This window comes from Erithacus rubecula, assembly GCF_903797595.1.
Source record: "Erithacus rubecula genome assembly, chromosome: 10".
In the NCBI taxonomy this organism is placed as follows: Eukaryota; Metazoa; Chordata; class Aves; order Passeriformes; family Muscicapidae; genus Erithacus; species Erithacus rubecula.
The window spans coordinates 3,111,443-3,131,319 of NC_136662.1; the positions used below are offsets into that span (position 1 = coordinate 3,111,443).

The 19,877-nt window shown below is 40.6% G+C and overlaps 1 protein-coding gene across 2 annotated transcripts in view; it reads right to left on the reverse strand.

Moving 5' to 3' along the window:
• HOOK1 (hook microtubule tethering protein 1) overlaps positions 1-19,877 on the reverse strand; it is a 40,817-nt gene that overhangs the window by 14,744 nt on the left and 6,196 nt on the right. Inside the window, exons 1-6 of one of the 2 annotated variants that reach the window (XM_079313720.1) lie at positions 8,861-9,065; positions 4,714-4,799; positions 3,127-3,199; positions 2,767-2,817; positions 1,658-1,790; positions 980-1,047 (exon numbers count right to left, since the gene is read on the reverse strand). In XM_079313720.1, coding sequence (XP_079169846.1) covers positions 980-1,047; positions 1,658-1,790; positions 2,767-2,817; positions 3,127-3,199; positions 4,714-4,799; positions 8,861-8,911 — 462 coding nt within the window. In that variant the 5' untranslated portion in view covers positions 8,912-9,065. Of the gene's footprint in view, positions 1-979; positions 1,048-1,657; positions 1,791-2,766; positions 2,818-3,126; positions 3,200-4,713; positions 4,800-8,860; positions 9,066-19,877 lie in introns of those variants that run through there. The other variant, XM_079313721.1, reaches the window with a different exon arrangement.

Sequence of the window (19,877 nt, forward strand, 5' to 3'; positions counted from 1 at the left end):
ACATGGTATTGGGTGAATGTGTGATGTGTTGAAAGTACTGCCACCCCTAGTCAGTCAAACTGGAATGAACCAGAAGACAGGATTTCACTCCATTAATTTAACAGTGATCACACTTCTTTGTGTCCATTAATTGCACTAAACAAACAATGAGAACATTACTTCAATACAAGGATTTATGATGTGTATTTATGAACAATTAAAAGGGTTTACTCATCACTGAGAAATTACTGAAATATTTCTAGACCTTCTTCTAGAAAGTTTAGTTAGTCAGAAGACAACAAACACAAATTTTCTGGATTTATTTCTACCAATAGGAGACAAACAGCTTTAAAGACTATACAGTCAATTTAAATCTAAGTTATAAGGCTTATTACCAACTCCACTGTTACCTTGATGAGGGTACAATTCCACACCACCTTCTCTTCAGTCAGTATTTAGGTGTTTGCCTCTCTCCACACTCTGCTCCTGAAGCTCTTAAAAGCCAGTGAGTGCAGAGCTATGCTCTGAGTTGAATCACTAAGATGATCCAACCAAGAACAAATGAAGACAGGAGGAGGAGCACATCATGACAAAAATAGAAGAGATGCAGCTGCAAGCTTGTAAGTCAGAGGCTGGAATGGTCTGTCAGAACAATGCAACCTCAAACACAATCAGCTTAACTCTGGGACAGACCAAGACTACAGCACTGGGAGAAAATTTCAGAATCTAACTCCAGTATAATCAGTGGCTGGCAACTGTCTGCATTCCTTGTGTGGAAAAAAAAATCTTAAGCATTTGTTGAATGTTTGGGCATCATAAGTCTAAAACCAAAACCCTTTGGCTGGTGTTTAAGGACTCTTGGTCCCAAACCTCCCAAATAATTTAGGAAAGTACTTATACTCCTCCCTGATCTTTGCTTGGATGAAAGAATTCACAAAAGTCAACAAAAAGGTATTTGGACTTCTCAACTGACAGCATCAGGCTATGAACTGTTACCTACCTCTTGAATGGCTGTCATGACAACATGTTGAACAGACTCTTCAAGGGTCATGATATTCTGTATGTGTTCTGTGAAAAAGGATTTGTAGTGACTCATGACAATGTTCATCTCAATGCTTTGAGTAATATAATAAACTGCTGAAAGATCCAGAAGAAACTATTATCCATAAGGCACCCTCAGAACAAGCAGTGGTCTTTTTATCCAGAGGAGTACTAAGCACAAAACATTATAAACTCTTAACTGCACAAATTTCTACTCTGCCTAAGGAGAGATGCCATCAGAGCATGAAGGATGAGTTCTGGTAACAGGAGAAAAAACAACCAATTCAGTCTTGAGTTCTGCAGGCAGAGAAGCAGTTTCTAGTTTAAGGATGCAATTTAATTTTGCTATATTTGCATTTGAATAGTAAGTTCTAGGTCTTGGTACATATTTTAATAATATGAATAAACCACACAAACTTCAGACTATCTTTTTAAACCTACTCTGAACAAATTTTGAGTTTTATTCACAGATGTTTCCCAAGGAATTTCTGCTCTTAAGTGAACTCCAGTTTCAGAACAGGCATTCAACAAATTAACAATGCTGATGGATAAAAAAGAGAAGTTTCTACATTTTTTCCACCTTAACTATCACCTGAGGCAGTCTGTAGTTTGCTGAACAGGTTAAGATAGTGCCTACCTTGTTTCCTCTCACAGTTGACTGCACAACCTAAAATAAGTTGCAGGAGCCTGCCCAGTTCAGTGGGATCTGAGTTCTCAGATATCTGGGTCAAGTCTGGAATAAGCTCTTCTGCAATCTGCTGACCCAGGAACTGAAAAAAAAAAATAAAATTAAAAATGTGAGGAAAAGTAGACTCCCTCTTTTATACAATGTGAAAATCTGGTATCATGAAGGAAACCTGGACTCAGTGAACCAGCCAGAGAAAATACCCTAGAAGTTTGTTACCAGGTTTAGCTAACTGAGCACTTCTAAATAGTAGAAGCTATTTGGACTGGTCTCAAATATGAGATAATTAATTTATTTTACAAAAATATTAGTAAAAATATTAATAAAAGAAGCAATTAAAAACATTTCCAGATGGAGTTGCTTCCAAATCCTTCAAAAAGCTCCTCATAAGCTTAAAGAAGTTCTGCTTCTGGGCCTGCCAGAGATCCTCAGACCTGGCAGCACATCAGGGCCTGGCTCTTGGTGTCACAGCTCAGCCCAGGCAAGACCAGGAAGCCACAACAAGATCTGGCAAGTTTTTCTGGCCCATACCCATTATATAACTGTAATCACATTAATACAAAATTCAGCAATTTTTTTTAAACTCAAAATGCAGCAGCCTTTTATGGCTACTGCACTCCTCCCTGCATGAGACAGAACAAACTAAAACTTTCTGTGTCCAGGAGGATTCCTGTCTTGGCTCCCAGCTGAATATCATAAAACCTATACTGGAGTTGCTGAGTCTGTTCTGTTGTGTACAAAGGGATTAAAACTTCTCTGGACATGAGCAAATATGAACACACACACAAAAGTCAACAGGATTCTGCAGCTCAGTCCTTTCAACATTCACCTGGGCAGAGACATGGTTCCCAGTTCATACTCCAAGAGCCTTATCTAAAACACACCTGCCCAAATTCAGTTCATATTCACTCAGACCTCCCACTTAACAGAAAATTACCACACACCTTCTGCCTAAAAGGTCCACAAAACAAATTACAGCTTTTTTTTCTACTTGGCAAAGTCAAGGGGAACAATAATCATCATGCTTAATAATGAAAACAACATAATTTTTTTTTCCATACCTCATGATAGTAGTCCATAATTCCTTGCAGTATCTTCTTCAAATTACTGGACTAGTTGTTGTACATGAAAGACAAGGTTAAAATTTCATTTAAAAATTTACTTGTTATTAAATCAAATAATAATTTCTAATAAAATTGTTTCAAGACTACTCTATGAAAGGACATAGGAGAAGAAATATGACAGCAGAAAATCCCCATCCAACAATGCTGGAAGGCACTTAAACTATCAACAGACATTTCAAGCTCATTTAAAATATCCTTGAAAAGCTTGAGCTTAATTCTGTATATTTTGGACTGCCAGATCTCAGGACAGCCATAACATCCAACCCCACAAACTTCACTATTTTCAGTATTAAATACCTTTATTCTCCAGTTATCACCAACATCTTCTTTGATGCGATTGAGCCAAGATGCATCAAACCAGGCAACATCTCTGAAACAAAATTAAACTATTAATCAATGAGCACAGATTTATATAAGTAAGACAGAAAATTCCCAGCATTAAATCATCTGATGCTGAACTCCAGAGTCTAATGAGGCATGAAGTCCTGGAGATTGCAAGGTAAACTTATGTCACAGGAAATTTCCATCCTGCTGGCTGCATGAAGGCACATTCCAGGGCTGGGAGAATTTCCCTGTGTGCCTGAGCCAGCTATGGATGGAGCACAAGGATGTGGAGACCTTTGTCATGCTGAATTTTTATACCTGATAAAGTAACCATAATGAGGTAAAGAAACATCTTTTTTTGACCAGTGCTGATGTTATGTTTGGTACCTATTCCTGGCTGGACTAAGTAACATTTATTCCAATTTGTCAAAGGCATGTATTAAGAAAACATTTTAAACTAGTGGCATTTTGTGTATTTTGTATGTCTCTGGTTCCTCTGGGCAGAAGGGGATTCAGTTTGCCCACATAAACAAGGATGAATTGCTCAGGGAGGTGTTTACACACACTCAGCTGCCAAGCAGTACAATCACAGCATATTTAACAATATTTAACTTTGACAGTGCACTGTTTACTACTCACTGGTCTCAAAGCACCCAATAAAGGACCATCATTATCCCCACTTGCACACAAACTACCTTGGTGTTAGGAAGTTTTCCCAAAACATGTGGCTGCCTAATACCCAAAATACATGGGAAGCAACCCTCAGCAAACCCAAACCAATTTCTGCCCTATCTGGAAAAAGGGTGAGCTCTGTCTTTAAAAAGTGCATTTAAAATCTTAACAAACAGACAGGAGGGTTTCTGAGCTATTTTTTTTTTTTTATGGGGGTGGATTGTGATGGTGTTGAAATCATTTCTTAGTAATTACAAAACGACACTTTGAACAGCTTCTATTATCTGGACTAACAATAACAACAAAATTGCAATGATAACTTGTAGCATGATACTCATTCAAAAAAAGACTTGCATTACAAATCTCTATGCAAACTTCAAATCTTCATCACACCAATAGAACACCTAATCAAAAGTAAAATAATTCCTAACTATTAATTGCATTTGAAGTTTTACAACACTTGTCTTCCACATGAAGAGTATGTTATCATTTAAAACCTTGAACTTAAATCTAAATTAATTGAGCAGCCTTAGGAAGAAAAGGACACAAAACCATTCTTTTGGAATCTTCAGTTTTTTATTCCAAAGAGGAACATATTGCCTGAAGCATGGAAATGGTGCTGATGGGAAAAGTGAAAAAGATAATGTCATCCTTGCCCAATTATCCCCAAGTATGAATTTAATACTGCAGTATTTATATATCTTATCACCTTTTCAACCATGCCAACTACTGTATCATCCCCAAAACAGCAACACAAAGGCATAACCCATCTTCTGGTATAAACTGCCCACTCGGAATTTTTGCCTACTTTAAAAGCAGCTATGTCTGTCAAACACAAACACCTCAGGCAATTCAATCCCTCATCTCCCAGCTGAAGAATCAACTTACATTTGGTGAAGCACCTGAGCCATGGCAACCCCACTAGTCAAGTCCTGGACATCTCTGCAGGGTGCAGCTGTATTGAATGTCTGTAGCTAAAACAGGGAAAAACACTGAGGGTTAGTTCAGTAGCCAATAAATTAGCTGCCACCTTCCTTCTCCCCTCTCAGGCACAAGCATTTAGCAAGATATCTTTCTCCTTGAAATCCTTTTTTGAACCACAAAGACTTTAAGCCAACCCAGTTATCTCAACACTTCTGCTGTTATGACTGGTAGCTCAAAAAGTTGGTATGAACACCCACACTCTTGTTTTTTCATGCTAGGCCTTCTATTGTAAAACAGATTATGGAAAGATAACTTGGGAGACTAAAGTCATATTTATCCAGCCTTTAAATAATGTTGGAATGATTAGTTCTGGACATAACTACCTAAACAAAAAATTCCAGTCTTTTACTACAAGAACTTAGTAACAGGATGGGATTACCTCAATGTTAGAATCCTTTTGCTTTAAATATCAAGGGATTTTTTTTCAAACTGTCCCCAAGCTTATAGCTAACATTTTGACAGAATTAGCTGTGTATTTAGAATTGCAATATTTTATTCCTCCAAAGATAATTAGCTCAGAACTAATTATTCTAGATGAGAGAGCCATTACCATACATATGTCAGTTCAACACAGTTACTCAGGAAAATAAGAGCCTTCTTTAACACAATAAACAGAACAGAAAGTTTATTACTAGTACTACTAGAAAATAGAATAGAATGGGAACAAATACAAATCCTTATAAACCCCACCCACTGCAGAAAGTGACTTCTTAAACTCACTGCATTTACAGTGTCCTAAATTACCTGTCCCTCTGCAAAAGGGCTTTCCTAAACATCCTGTGCAACACAAGCTTCTTCAGAACTCCTGGTAAATGACCTTGTGTTTGAGAAATCTAGGTACTGGGACCAGAATGATGGAAAATCAGTTTCCAGCTGTGAGAATCTGAGGCAGTTTTTGTCCACTCTGTGTTTATAAAGAGTGACCATAATTCTGAATAATTGTTTGCCTCCTTCAAAAAGAGGCAAATCAAGCCAAGAGAAAAAATGTGTAGAGCACGGGGTTCTTTTTCATTTGTTTTCTAATTTAAAAAGTGGGTTTAAATCCTGTCTTGCAGGAAGTGAGAAGTCAGTAATCCCTCGTAGGTTACATAAAAGATTAAGTGGAACACCACAGCCCAAAGCTGCTATGCCTGACAGCACTGCCATCTACTACTCCAGCAGCCTCAGCACAAACATGGGCATGCAAGTTTACATTCCAGGCTGAGCTTCTCAAACCCAGAGTTTTATGGCAAAATATTGTGATGCTGCCATCTGGATATGCCCCTCATAAAGCAAGGAAATTGCTATGCACAGGTACAACCCTTTCACCTGAGCCTGTTAGAGCAGATAAATAAAGCCTTAGAAAACCCTGACATGCAACACTGCTTTATGCATCATCTCCCAGAATAGCAACAGCTAATTAAAATTAAGTAAAAAACAGGACTGACAGTCTAGGTGTCTCTATGTATTTAAAAGTCACATAAGGACCTAGAAATAATGAGAGAGTAGATGTATTAATTATGGGTTCTCCAAACCTCATGCCAGCCCAATTGGTTCATCAAAATGAATTTTAACTGTTCTTGCAAAACCAATAAAAGTGGCAGGCGTGGGGAGGAGGCTGGAAAAAAAAAGCCACAGACTTCAGGACTGTAGCAGTGCTCCTCTTTCCCTTGTTTTTTCAGTCTTACAAAATGTAGCTCCAAGGATATGCTGCTACTCACAGTGAAAAAACATTTTGTGAATTCCACCCCAAATGCACTCTGCCACTGCTGCTACAGCAGTTCTTCTTTCAGATACAGAGTTATTATACTCCCAATATACAGCTGAAAAGTTAATTTTGCAGCTCTACCACCAAACACATGCAGATAAAACACGAGAGTTGAGAGTGCCCAGCAGAAATCCTGGGGAAGGTGTGTGCCCTCAGTTTCTCCTGACAATGAGGGGCTGAGTTTCTCCATTTCACACTCAGATTTTACACACAAGGGACAGAGGTTTCATAGGGTAAACAGAGATTTAAAAATAAAAATAAACATTCCCATGCTGAAACCAAGGATGTTAATAAAATAAGTCAGCCACTGGACAGAATGAACATTAGCAGTGGTGCCAGTGCCAAGCAGTGCACTTCTAGTGGAAAATGCTTAAAATTTAAGATGTCATATATCAGTCCCTGGTTTGGAGGTTAAGGCAGTACAGCACTGAAAAACATCCAATTAAATTTTCCTCTACACAGAGGAAAAATAACTAATTTATAAAACTGTTTCTGCTGCAGCTTGTGAGTTCCACTTTAGCAGATATTACCTAAGTCAATTTTTCATGGGTACTCATAAATATTGCTCCTACAATTCAGTTTAGCTGCTTTATGTTTTTCCTGTAAAATCCTCAGAACTTTAAATTCAATGACACCTGGGCTGCAGAAACAATAGATAACATTTTTACTTGAAACTTCTCTTTCTTTTCTGGATTCAGCATGCTTTCTAATATTTCATTTAGTAAAATAAAAATAAGAAATGCCAGATCTGGCAGCAGAATACAGAGAATCATAAGCATCTGTTTGCTATATTAATGAGTAAACAAAGCGAGAAACCATTAGAAACAGAGTTACAGAACCCTTTTTTTCTCCAAACACTTCATCACCCTCTCCCCACATCCCTTTCTTCCCTATTATTCACACTGAAGTTCAAATTGTGAAAGGATGTTTCAAACACATCTAAGTGTTAACAATCAGCTTCTAAGTTGCAAACTAGGCCTGAGAAATAGGGTGCTAAATCTAAAAAAATGCATCTGCTGAGTGCTGTGTAGAAAACCCAGGGTTGGGTGTTCCTTTACATTGACAGAATTGCTCAGTTTAAGGCCAGTTAAGGTTCCATTAAGATTATGTGATTACAGTTACTACACTATGAGGATGCCATAAATGATATTTAGGATAGAAATATTTAAAGCAAGATTTATGAAAAATAAAAGAGTTCAGCACTGCTGACAAGATTTTGTTAATGAGTTCAGGAATGCAGTGATTCTTTCTTTTTGCCATTGAATCATGATGGAGTTATTCTTATGTGACTACTGAGGGCAAAATACGAAATTAAAGAGCCAAAAAAAAAAGAGAGAAAGATTAAATAACAAAAGATATAAAAAAAATTCTAGAGAACAACAAAACCTTGGGAGAATGTAATGTCACTAAAAGGAAAATGGAAGGAGGAAAAGAAAGGAAAGAATTATTCATCAGTGATTTATTACAGACATAATTCATCAACACTTCTGTACTGCCAGGCAGAAATTAAGAACACCTTCTAAGGCTGCTGTTCCTGTTACTTTTACCACTTTCATTCGTGGATTTCTACAATACCTCTACAACACTTCCTTCTCTCCATGATTTACACTTCACAAAAGTGAAGGTAAAACAGCTTCTATTTCTAGAGGAACCCTTCACACAGGTAATTGTGACTTTCCCTGCCAAGATTTCATGCATTAGTTCTATTTCACAGAGCTCCCTGTCACCAAAATCACTGCACCTGCAAGACCAAAATTACACACAAGGTCACAGAAGAAGCTCGGAGAGAGAAATAAAGAGGAAGCAAGAGTGATTGATGAATTTAACAAACGTGTTTGTACTCGATGACCTTAAAAATCTTTTCCAACCTCAATGATCCAAACAGTGCCTCTGGCACAGGTAACATCACACACCCAGGTGTGGCGTGCCTGACAAACAAACGCTTTAACCAGCCGGTGTGAAACGCTCTGAGGTTTCTGCGCCCGTCAATTCAAATTAATTGCATTTATTTATTAATGCTGTTAATTGCCAAGTAGTTTCCGCTGGAGAGCCGCCCTTGGGCCCACGGGATATTCCAACCACCACATCCACACCTCGAGGGTGCCGCGGGACCTTTATCTGAGCAGCGTGTCCCAGGCAGCCCCCACACCGCGGCCGTGCCCGACCCACCCGCGGCTCCGGCTCCGCGGGCGGGACGAGGGAGGGCTGGACGGAGGGATGGAGGCAGGGAAAGCCCCCCGCCGGTGGCGCCTCCTCGCTGCCCTCGAGGGTCCCCAGAGGCGGCAGAAGCCCCGCGCCACTCACCCAGAGGATGAGGCTGTCGCAGAGCAGCGGGTCCGCCGGCTTCGCCTCCATGGCGGCGGTGGCGGCGGCAACGACCGTGTCCCCCCGCCCTCAGGCCGCCCCCGCTCCGGCGGCTCCAGCCCTGGCTCCGCTCCGCCCGCGCGTCCCCGCGGGGGCGGTACCGCCGCCAGTGCCGACCACTCAGCGCCCGCCCTTGCCCTCAGAGGCCGGGAGTGACAGCGCGTCCGGCCAATCACAGCGGAGGAGGGGCGCGCTCGCGCCAATCACGGTGAGACCCGTTGGAGGCGGGGGCTGCCCTCAGGGCCGCGCCGCCTCCGTGAGGGGGCGAGTGGGGATCGTGCCACCCTCCCGGGCTGTCACCCGCCCCCGGCTGACGCGCGGGCGGAACGCGATCGTGTCACCTACCCCGGTCAGCTCCGGGGCCGAGAGCGGCCCCGCGTTCCCCCGGCACGGCCCGGGAGCCGCCGTTCCGTCGCAACATGGCGGGTGCTGCCTTTTCCTAGCCCGCCCCGGCTGTCAGCGCCGCCGCGGGCACGGACGGGCCGTGGAGGTCACGGGTGAAGAGTTTGCGGGCGTTGCGCAGAATTACCTGTGCTTAGGGTGTAGGTACGGCAGTGTACCTGTACCGCCACAAACATAATAAAGCAATTTGAGCAGGATATTGCTTCAGAAATAGTTAATTTTTTTAAAAAATGTTAAATGAGGCGAAAATACCGATTCAATTATCTGGGGAGGTGAGGGATTGAAAACTCTTAAGCACGGCGTGAGGAGCAACTGCTTTAACTCTTGTAGAGGTGGGAACATGTCCCCCCTTCCCAGAGGACGGATTGAGAAGGGTTCCGGCAGATTACCTATTCTTAATTGATATTGTCATTTCTTTTCAGGCTCTTCCTGCCCAAAGCCCAGCAGACTCACCCGCAGCGAGGTGGGAGCGGTTCCTGCCAAGGCTCAGCACTCAGCCTCACGGCACATCAAACCCCACCACACGCCTTCTTTTCATCTTGCTTAGTGCACTACACGATAGCTAAAACGTACGAGTGTTTTTCTTTGTTTGATCTTTTTGTTCCAGAAAATACCGTATTTGTTTCATAGGAAGAGGTTAGCCTTATTTGATCAGAACTTGTGGGTGTCAGAGCCAGGATTCCTTCTGCTAGCACCCTGCCTCAGACACTTTAACTTTTAGTCTCAGTACCTTACACTAAACAGATGGGTTCATTCCATCTCTTTCCTGTTCCAGCAAAAGAACTCACTTAAATTTTCACTCCACCAGCCTCTCTTACTAATTTGAACCATTATTTTATTTCTTAGGTGATTCAATTTTCATCTTGCCTGTTGTTACTGAAGTGTACAGGATGGCATTAAACACAGCAGTATTTAGGTCAGCCTAAGAGTGGACTAAACAACTTGAATAATAACTGCTACAGGCAGCATCTGCTGTTTCTTGGCTGTTCTTCAAGATATTTTCAGTAATTTTCTATTACTGATTGTACTTTGCCTCACAGAGGTTAAAGTTGTGGTGGTGACATGGATGGTATTTTCATAACTATTTCCTCTCCTAGTGTTCTCCAGAACTGATAAAGACTCAAGAGTGGACTCGGATTTCTGGAAACCCCCCTTACTGTTTCCTTCACCAAAGGTTCTTAAGGAGATTTGGTTGCCATGGAAGATTAACATAAATCCTTATTAAAAATAGAATAAGGAATAAAAGGTTTTTACAGTAAAATCCCCCAGAGTTCTGTGCTAGGATTTGTACTGTTCAGCATGCTCATTTTAGCTTTTTTTTTTTTTTTTTTTTTTTTTTTTTAGTATTTTTGCTCTTTTAAAATCTCTAGTAGCTTTTATTTTATCCCTCTTTACTTTGTAGTTTCCATAATTTTACCTCCTTTTTTGAGGGTTGGTCCTCATTCAGAAGCATCCAGAAATGATTATTCTGAAGGGATGGCAGTGCTGGAAGGGTGATCCAGACTGTCTAGGGCAAGGAGTGAGGCTGAGATCCGTGTAGAAAACAAGGCAGGCTGTGCAGGTCGGGTAATCTGGGATTATGTCAGGAGGGATCAGCTCACCCGTGTGCTCCTGGCTGCTGCATCCAGGTCAGACAGTGCTCACCCAGACAGAGCACAGTCAGCACTGCCTCTACAGAGAAATAAAATCAGCTCCACACAGGGATCTGCCCAGTTTTTATTTACATCTTTCAAGTCACAGCTGAGTGGGGGCACATCAGAAACTCCCCAGCACTGAGGAGCTGTGCCTGGAGCAGAAGGGGAACAAAGGGATCTCTGTGCCTTATGTAGAGTAAGGTGGCTTGGGTTTATTTTTTAAGCCTGGTTGGAGATTTCTTCATGAGCTGCAGTTTATATGAATGTCTGTCAGTACATTCTGGGTTTGTGCCAATCAAGGATTATGACCTATATTAACATCACAGAAACAGGGGAGGCCAGCCAGACCTGCACCTCACGCCAGGACTGCAGCTCAGTCTCCTGATGTCTGATATCCACTGTTACTATGTTTTAAAGTCAGGTTCAATTACTTCTCTCAACAGGAACTTAAAATGTGCTCACTCCTCCTGACAGTGCATCCCTTGCCATCTTGACAAAGCACCTGACAATCTCTCAGCGAGGGCTGTTATAACTTTCTTAACAAAATAGAGAATGCCATTTGCTACAATAATTTAATTGCTATTCATAAAAATAAAATGCACTTCCTAAGATTTTTTTTTTATTATTTTCAATGGGACTCACATCATTATATCCAGGAATATGAACAATACTCAGTTCAAGCATAACTTGGTAGCTGGCTGACAAAAACCCCATATCCAGACACTTTAATTTTCCCATAATTTGTATGGCACATATGGCACATAAGTGGCAGTTAAAAAATACTGTTGAAAAATCCTAATTACAGGACTGAATCTAAAAGGGATTTTCCAAGCACCTGGGAACAAAGATGTCAGAATGTAAAAACACCAAACACTGACCCTTGGTGGTCAGTCATGTACTTGCACATTTATTGCCTTTAGAAAACAAGGTAAAAAAATCTTCCTTCACTTTCCAATCAAATTTAGTACTCAGTTGATTTGATTTCTGGAAGCCTGCACTTCCTGAACATCTTTCAAAAGCTTTAGGAGCATCCAGTAATCCCCATGGTATTCTGTAGTACTGAGGCACATCTGAATTTTTAGATGCAGAAACCAGAATCAAACCAATTCTCAGTATGTGTGGAATGAATTATTACACAATACAAACTGCTCTGATACCTGCTGGGCCACACATCCCTTCACACCCTGTCACACTCTTTGGCACCTTTCTGCCACTTTTGAATCAAACTTTGTATTGGAAGTCACTGTGTTTTCATGACAACACTGACTATCTGTTTATTCTCCAAATGTGGCCAATTAAGAAGTAATTGAATGGAGTTGATTCAGCATAACTGAACATCTAAAAAACATAAAAGAGGAATTAAAAAGCCACTGCTGTAAACAGGAGTTGTTTGATTGGCCAAGGGCTCTCAGTGCCTTGCTGGTCTCTACAGGTTTTCTTCCCCATTGCTTTTCCCTGCAGATGCTCAGTGCTACTTTCCAGGTCAGCCATGCCCTGAGGGAAAAGGGAGCAATGTCAAGATGATGAATGGAAAATCCTTCCCTCAGTTACTGAAGTATCTGTTTTGTAAAATATTCTGAAATATTTTCCCTGGCCTGCTATAGGACATGAAAGTCATTAAAATCTATTACTTATCAAATTAGTAGGAATTCTGGATATTTTGTATGTCCTGACAATTAATACCTTGCCTGAGAGTATCTTCATAAAGAAGTCTTGTATTCAGGCTTTTCTGAAAGGTGGCAATATTTTCACATGGAATAAGCATCTTTCAAGTATTTTCACATTAGATGGAAATACTTTCATCACTTGAGGCTCTTCTTGGAAGTCATTCAACTATGAGAACATTTGCTTTAAATAAAAGAGTGTTTAAGCCAGTGGGATTCCTGAAATTCCTGAGCCATTTATGCTCTTCTTTACACTTTTCTTAGCACATCTTAACTCAGTGAACATTTCCTTATCCCCATAGATTTACTGCTGGTAAGAAACAGTCATCTCATTAAAACTCTGAAGGCTTGGGGTAGCACTTCTAGTCTTTTATAATTAATTTTGTTTTGACTGGAGTAATTTCTGGGCTCCTTGGTTGCAGACTCCTAGAGTTATCTTACCCATGTGATACAGTGAGTGTGTATATAGAGTACAGGTGCATGCACACCTTTCACACAGAATAATAATATTGTTTAGTATAGAAACTTCAGGAAAAAAAATAACAGCTGCTTTTCCAAATAACACTTAAGGTTTATCATATGGCTGTAAGGTAGGCATTGATAAACTCAAACAGAAAAGATGGAAATAGACCACAAAACTAAGATCCTAGAGTGATAGCTCGTTAAATTCCAAAAAAGCTGTACTGGAGACAAAGCAGGTCTGAGGTGGAAAACTACTGACCTAAATTTATAAAAGAGACTTGTGACCAGATTTTGTAATTGCATCTTTTGGCTTCATCCAGCAAGAGAGAAATGGTAACATCCTTAAGGTATGATCTGTCTCAACTATTTCAGGGAAACATCTCAGAATTGGCAACTTTTAAGAATAATGACTTGAACAGAATAAAATATTTACACCTTTACAGCATCATTTCTGTCCAGCAAAACCCCACTTTGAACACTGCACCCTTCCCTCCCCTGCTCTCACTGCCTTGGTAGTTTCCCTAACATTTGTTCATCTCTAGTCTCTGCTTTTTTTTTTTATTTCTGCCTTTTCATTTACTTTCTCACTGATATCTGCACTTCTATTTTAGTACCTTATCTTTTTTTACTGAACAAGGTCACAAGTGAGAGTGGGATTTGGCAATGCCAGCATTATCCAGCTGACGTTAATTGACATCATGGAACTGTTGGCAGTGTCATGGCAGCAGCCCCTCTGCAAATTCACATGTATTAAATGTCTCAGATACAATTTCAGTTTGTGCCCAGGACAAAAAATGCAGCACTGGGATATGAACTATGGCAGAGATGTGCTGGTCATGACGTGTGACACTTTGAGATCCTGTTCCTATGGGTGTGCTGACAAGGTGACTCCTAAGGCACCAGTTTGGCAGCTGGGTTTGTGTCCCAGTTTTGTGCCATACAGATTCTGATCCTGAGAGTATCCTCACACTCAATATTGTGCACCAAATCCCTCTAGTGCTCACCACAGTCAGGGATTAATCCACAGGTAAGATCAGGAACGTGTTTTTTCAGGATCAAGGAAATCACAAACCCAGTTTCCAAGAAGTAACCCCTCTGATTCTGTGCCAGGGTACTGGTATGTACTGCTAGGGAAACTAATTCAGGTAATATCTCTAATCTCTGAACAAAATATTTTTCAGAACTCTATGTTCCATTATACCAATTACATACCATTATCTTATTATTCAGAAACATCATTACCAGCATAGAAGGTTCACCAAATAAAATGTTAGTAACTTGTTTATTATTTTTAAATGAAAAATTAACAGCCAAGTTATTAAAGAATATTCCTTTCCCAACATCTGAAAGTTAGCGTGAAAAACACTAAAAGACATGTTTTTAAATGGAGCATTAAAAAAGTATTCTTTAGTGGAAGAAGTCTGTGTTCAGAAATAGGAATATTGGGTAAAAATGTCACAGCCACCACTTGCTATTGAATAACACAACAGTGTCTCAAACCCAGCCACAGCTGCAGGTGTGTGAAGTGTGAATTGTCCTGATACTGCATCATTTATATACTACATAAACAAGTTACTGTGTACCTACCTATCAAAACCAAGTTCAGATTTCCCATCATTTCTATATCAATGCCATTTTCCTTGGTTTTATTTGAAAATAGAATTTGTCTCAGAATTTTGAACACATTTTCTTTGATGTTTGAATGCTCTCTTGCTGTGGCATATTTCAAAGAGGGAAAGCCAACTGCAGGGGTCAAGCCTCTCTTGGACAGACTGCCAAGGACATTGCAATTATATTTTTTGTTGCTGCATTTGGCACTTGGATCATTTTTTAAGATAAAGGCTAATCTTGTCTGTCCCTTCTGTTTGCATTTGGAGATTTCTCCCTTGCTTTCATGCTGCTCTCCAACAACTCTCAGTTTTGCTCATGCACAGGAACCAGGGGCACAGTGGTTCTGAGCTCTGTGAAGCCTCCTACATATCCAACAACTCCCAGTCTCACATTCCAGGATGGAATTCAGTCACAGATGGGATTCACTGGAGGTGCATCACGCCAAAGCCCATCTCAGTCAAAACCCCCTCACTCTGTGTCAAAGGCCATCATGTAGGCTCTGCTCCAGAACAGTGCCAGAAGTGTTTCACACCTTCACACCTCTCAGCCCCATCTTTGTACCTCACAGGCTCCATTTTTGGTTAGGTAGGTTTTTGTTGAGTACATCAAGAGACTGGATGTGTAAAACTGAGAATTAATAATGCAGCAATGCCAGTGGTTGGCACGTCCAGACCTGTTGGCTTTGATGGGACTATTCAACTGTACAAACTAAAATAGGCATGGCAGTATTTGCCAGCTCCAACTCCAGAGCCAAAACAAGGAGCTCATTAAGAGCAAACACTGGTACTGGCACTGCAGTTGTGCTTTTCAGACTCAAAAGATCGAGCACCAAAAAATCCCAACCTACAATTTAGACAAAACAGATCCAGGATTCCAACTTTCAGTCATGTTCTGGAACCAAAATGTCAGCAAGGCAAGAGAGATGGATGGCCTGGGGAAATCATGGATTGACTGATTCAATGTTCAGAGTCACAGAAGTTTGGATTTTCCTGTGTTCATTATCCTCCTCAAAATATCCTGGAGCTAGGTGAAAGGAACCTTTCTGTTATTTAACAGCCTTTCTCTGGTCAAATTCAGTGAGTTAGGCCAAATAAAATCTTGGTTTCCCCCTTGAAGCCTGGGTACTGATGGAAGTGAGAGAAGATTCCCTGCTGTCCTGCATCTAGCTGTGCCAGGGGGCAGGAGAAGTGCTGTAAACTGCACAGCTGAGCAGTAACAGGCTTAGAGTGACATTAAAAAAATGGACCCAAAATGCTGTTTCTACAATCAGTGCAGAATTCAAGTGCAATTTCCAAGAGAAGTGTGTGTGGTAAGGTGTGAGTGACTGCAGAAGAGCCACAGCACTGCACACACAGCCCCTGGCAAGCAGAAAGAATCTTCTGGGCTCATTCTACCTTTATAAATAATATCTTTTGCTATTATTTAATTAGAGGGAGTTTCAGCTCTGTTAGTACTAACCCAGTATTGAGTGGTCTAGCTAAAACAGACTGACCTAATGTGTTCAAACCATTTTCCAGAATATCAACATTCCTGTCTAAAACCACAGGACTGACATCTCTGTTAGCAGCCTTTATGACCTTAACACATTGAGCAGAGAACCTGAGAAAAGGCTGGAGAGAAAGAGCTGTGCTTGGAGATTTGGGAACTCCATTGGGGTGAAGCACTGAACATCCTGGAGAGGATGTCACTGCCTCTACCATGTTCTCTGGATAAGCAAACTGCTCCAGCTTGTGCCTCTGTCAGTCTGGCACCTTTAATAAGTAATTAAATCACACTGTGGACGTGAATACGTTCTTGGATAAATAATAAATGACAGCTCTCACACTGGCACGCGAGCACACAGCATAGCCAGGGCAGGAAATCACACACAGCATTTCATTTGTTGCTAATTTATCTGTAACAAAGTGAGGAAGATGCCCTGGGGACTGGTGAATAACAAGGAGCATTGTTTATGCTACAAATCCCATCTGGTTATTAGGCTTTGAAAAGTGCTTTGTTTAGCTTATCAGTGCTTCAGCAGGAATGCCAGGGGCAGTATTTCTGTTCTAAGTGTATTTCTATTCCAATATTACTGACACATAAGAGGTTATGTGTTACCTGAGGGCTGAATATTCAGCTTGTGCTTCAGTGCCTTGTTGAATCAGGATCTGGATGGTGAACACTGCACAAAACCAAGCCCTGAACAGGTTTCCTTATCAATTTTACAGTATTAAATTGAAGAACACCTTTACATAATTCAAACCTTTCTCAAGGACTGGAGAACACGACAAAGAATAAACACCCTATGGCATATAAATGCCCATCATTAAAAATTACTTCAACCTGTTAGACCTTCTGCTTAAATTCTGCACTTCATTTAGGATGTGGACAAATTTGTATTACACAACTTAAGTCTGCAGTTACACAATTCCAAAATATCACAAGTGTCTGGCAAGTTTTAGAGATGTTTCACAACAGCACTGATAAGCTGCTAGTCTGTCAGGTGATCAAAATACCTACAGTGTGTCCTTGATTCAAGTTAATATTTAAAAATAGGAATGCAAGTTTTTTATTGGGCTCAGGTACCTTTTCAATGATCTTAAATGTCTTTTGGAGGAGAAGATTTAGAAAGGGCAAGGTTTTTTCAGATGGAAAAAACCACTACATTTCATTTCATAATTTAGAAAACCTGAGAGTCCCTTGCCAACTAAATTAATTATTGGCAAATAAAGGCAACTAAATTGAGCAATTAAATTATTAATTGGTAAATAAAGCATAATTGGCCTTGCTGAATGATTCCACACCAACAGTGTCCTGACTCAGCTCTTCTCAAACATTTCTGCAAAGAGGAATGGCAGGCTCAACCCCATGTAGGTCTTCTGGACCACTGTAAGAAGTGCTCATTAGACTGATTATGAATAAATAATTGAAGTATTTATTTCTGTATTTTATGTATTTATTTAGACTTCTAATCATTAGATTACTTTTGGAAAACCTACATGAATCGATTATTCCTTCTAAAATATTCTGTTTTTAATTTGCTTATGATTAGATTAGATCTGGATTGCCAAACCATGAACTGTCCAGGGCACCCTCCCTTGTCACCTGAACTGGCCTTGTAACTGAGCAAAGTGACACTGTCAGCCCTCCCTGACAACTTCAAACCTCAGAGCAGGGGCTGCTTTACTGAACAATGGAAAAACCAATAAATGTTTGTGACTGCTCCATCTGCTGAGAGCTTTTTAAACTTTAATACCCCTCCTCAAAGATGCTGATGAGAACAAACTCACCACTGATGCTGTGGAGCTAAATTTCCTTGTGGTAAAACTGGAAGATGTTGTGAGCTGAGCTGTGTCACAGAGATAAAGGTTTATACCCAGGAGCTTCTGGCTCCATAGCCAAGAAACAGATCAGTGCTTCACGCCTTCCTTTTGTGGGCAAGAATTAAAAATGTATCAAATCTGGTGGCTGGGGTTTAGTACAATGGGCTTGGTTTTGCAGAGTTCTACAATTATTTTCTGAAATGTTCAGCTTTCATTTTAAGCCAAAAGATGTGTCCAGATCTGAAAAGCTCCTTTTCAAAAATGTGACTGTCATGGTTTCAAAGCCTGGCCCCTGGTAAGGTACCTACATGAATTCCTCTGCAAATGTGACCTGTGGAAATGTGACCTCAGTGAATACCTGTGCTTTGCACTGAGAAAGGAATAGAAGCATAAGGATCTGATTCCTGAAAAACTTCAAGGTTTTCTCTGGATCTTTGAATTCTAAATCTGGTTTTTTTTTCCGAATAATTTATTTCTGAATTTGGGGCTTGGTTTTGGTTGGGCTTTTTTCTTTCATTTCCTCAAAATTAATTAAATTGATTTCTACTGGACTAAACATTTTATCACTCAGTTCTGGCAGAGGACTCCCAACAACATATGGGTTAGAAGAACCAAAGGCACCCACATCCACATACAAGACTGTGAAATCTTTCCTAAGGGCACTTGCAAAGTTTCCAGCCTAAAATGTTAGGAGGAATGACAATTTTAATAGTGCTGTTTGAAATAACACAGAGAATTTCTGCACAAGAGGAAGCTCCTTAAAAATCTGTCATTTTAGGCAAAGTCATGCTAAATATTTTATTTTGTTAGGACTGTTTAGTGCCATCAAAACCTCAAAACCTCGTGACACAAACATTGATTGCCATGATCAATCTCTAATTCAATCACAGTTCAAATGTTCAAAGGCTGGCTCAGGATTTTGGGAAGGGTTAAATTAGTTCTGGCAGCCTTACAGTGATCTCAGATATCATCTGTCTTCTCCTTCTATCAGATCCAGCTGGGTGAGCCCCTCATAACCAGGACAGAGCCAACTCCAGCATCACTGGGAGTGCTTGGACTCAATAAATCAGAAATTTGATTACGTGCAGATAATCTATTAAAAATAAATGGCAAACCTGGCATGTTTTTCCCAGCTGATCAACTCAGGACAAGACTAAGCCACTGATGTCTTTGCTGAAGGTGTCCCCGAGTCCCTTTTTCCTCCCAAATGCTCTATTAATGCAATTGGAGGAAAGAATGTCAGGTGAAACCAGGGCCACCTTGCCTTGGCACCTGCTGGAGACTCAGAAATTCCTAAAATTCCATAAGAATGTCCATGGCTTTCCTGTCTATGTAAGGAGCTCTCTCTGCATCTGCCACCCACTGCTCATCCTGCAAGAGCTGACTGAGCTTCCCACCTTGCTTCACTCAATCAGGGAGAGATCACAAGGAAATTTAAAATGTGGTGTCATAATCCTGGATTTGAATGATGTTTGAATGATTTTTATTCTTCCTATACACACACATTATTATTCACACAGTGCAGGATCACTGCCTGGACCATTGCTGTAATTCCTAGCCCTAATCAAATGCTCTGGGAGCAGAGCTTGAGCATTTGCAGGGTTTCAACAGGCCCTTGCACTCAAGCTGATGACTTTCCAGCCCCTTCACCTGATGCCTGAGCTCAGCAGAACTGGTATCATCAGCAGCACTAAATATTCCATTTTCCTGTTTCCTGAGCAGCACAAACTCTCTTTTTGCAGACTTGCTTGTGAGTCATCTGGAAATAAACCATAATCACTTGCCCCCTAGGAGTCATATATAAGTTAATTACTGTACAAGACAAGCTAATACAAAATACACAAGAGATTTCAACTTGTTGAGGTTGCAAAGGGCAAGGGAG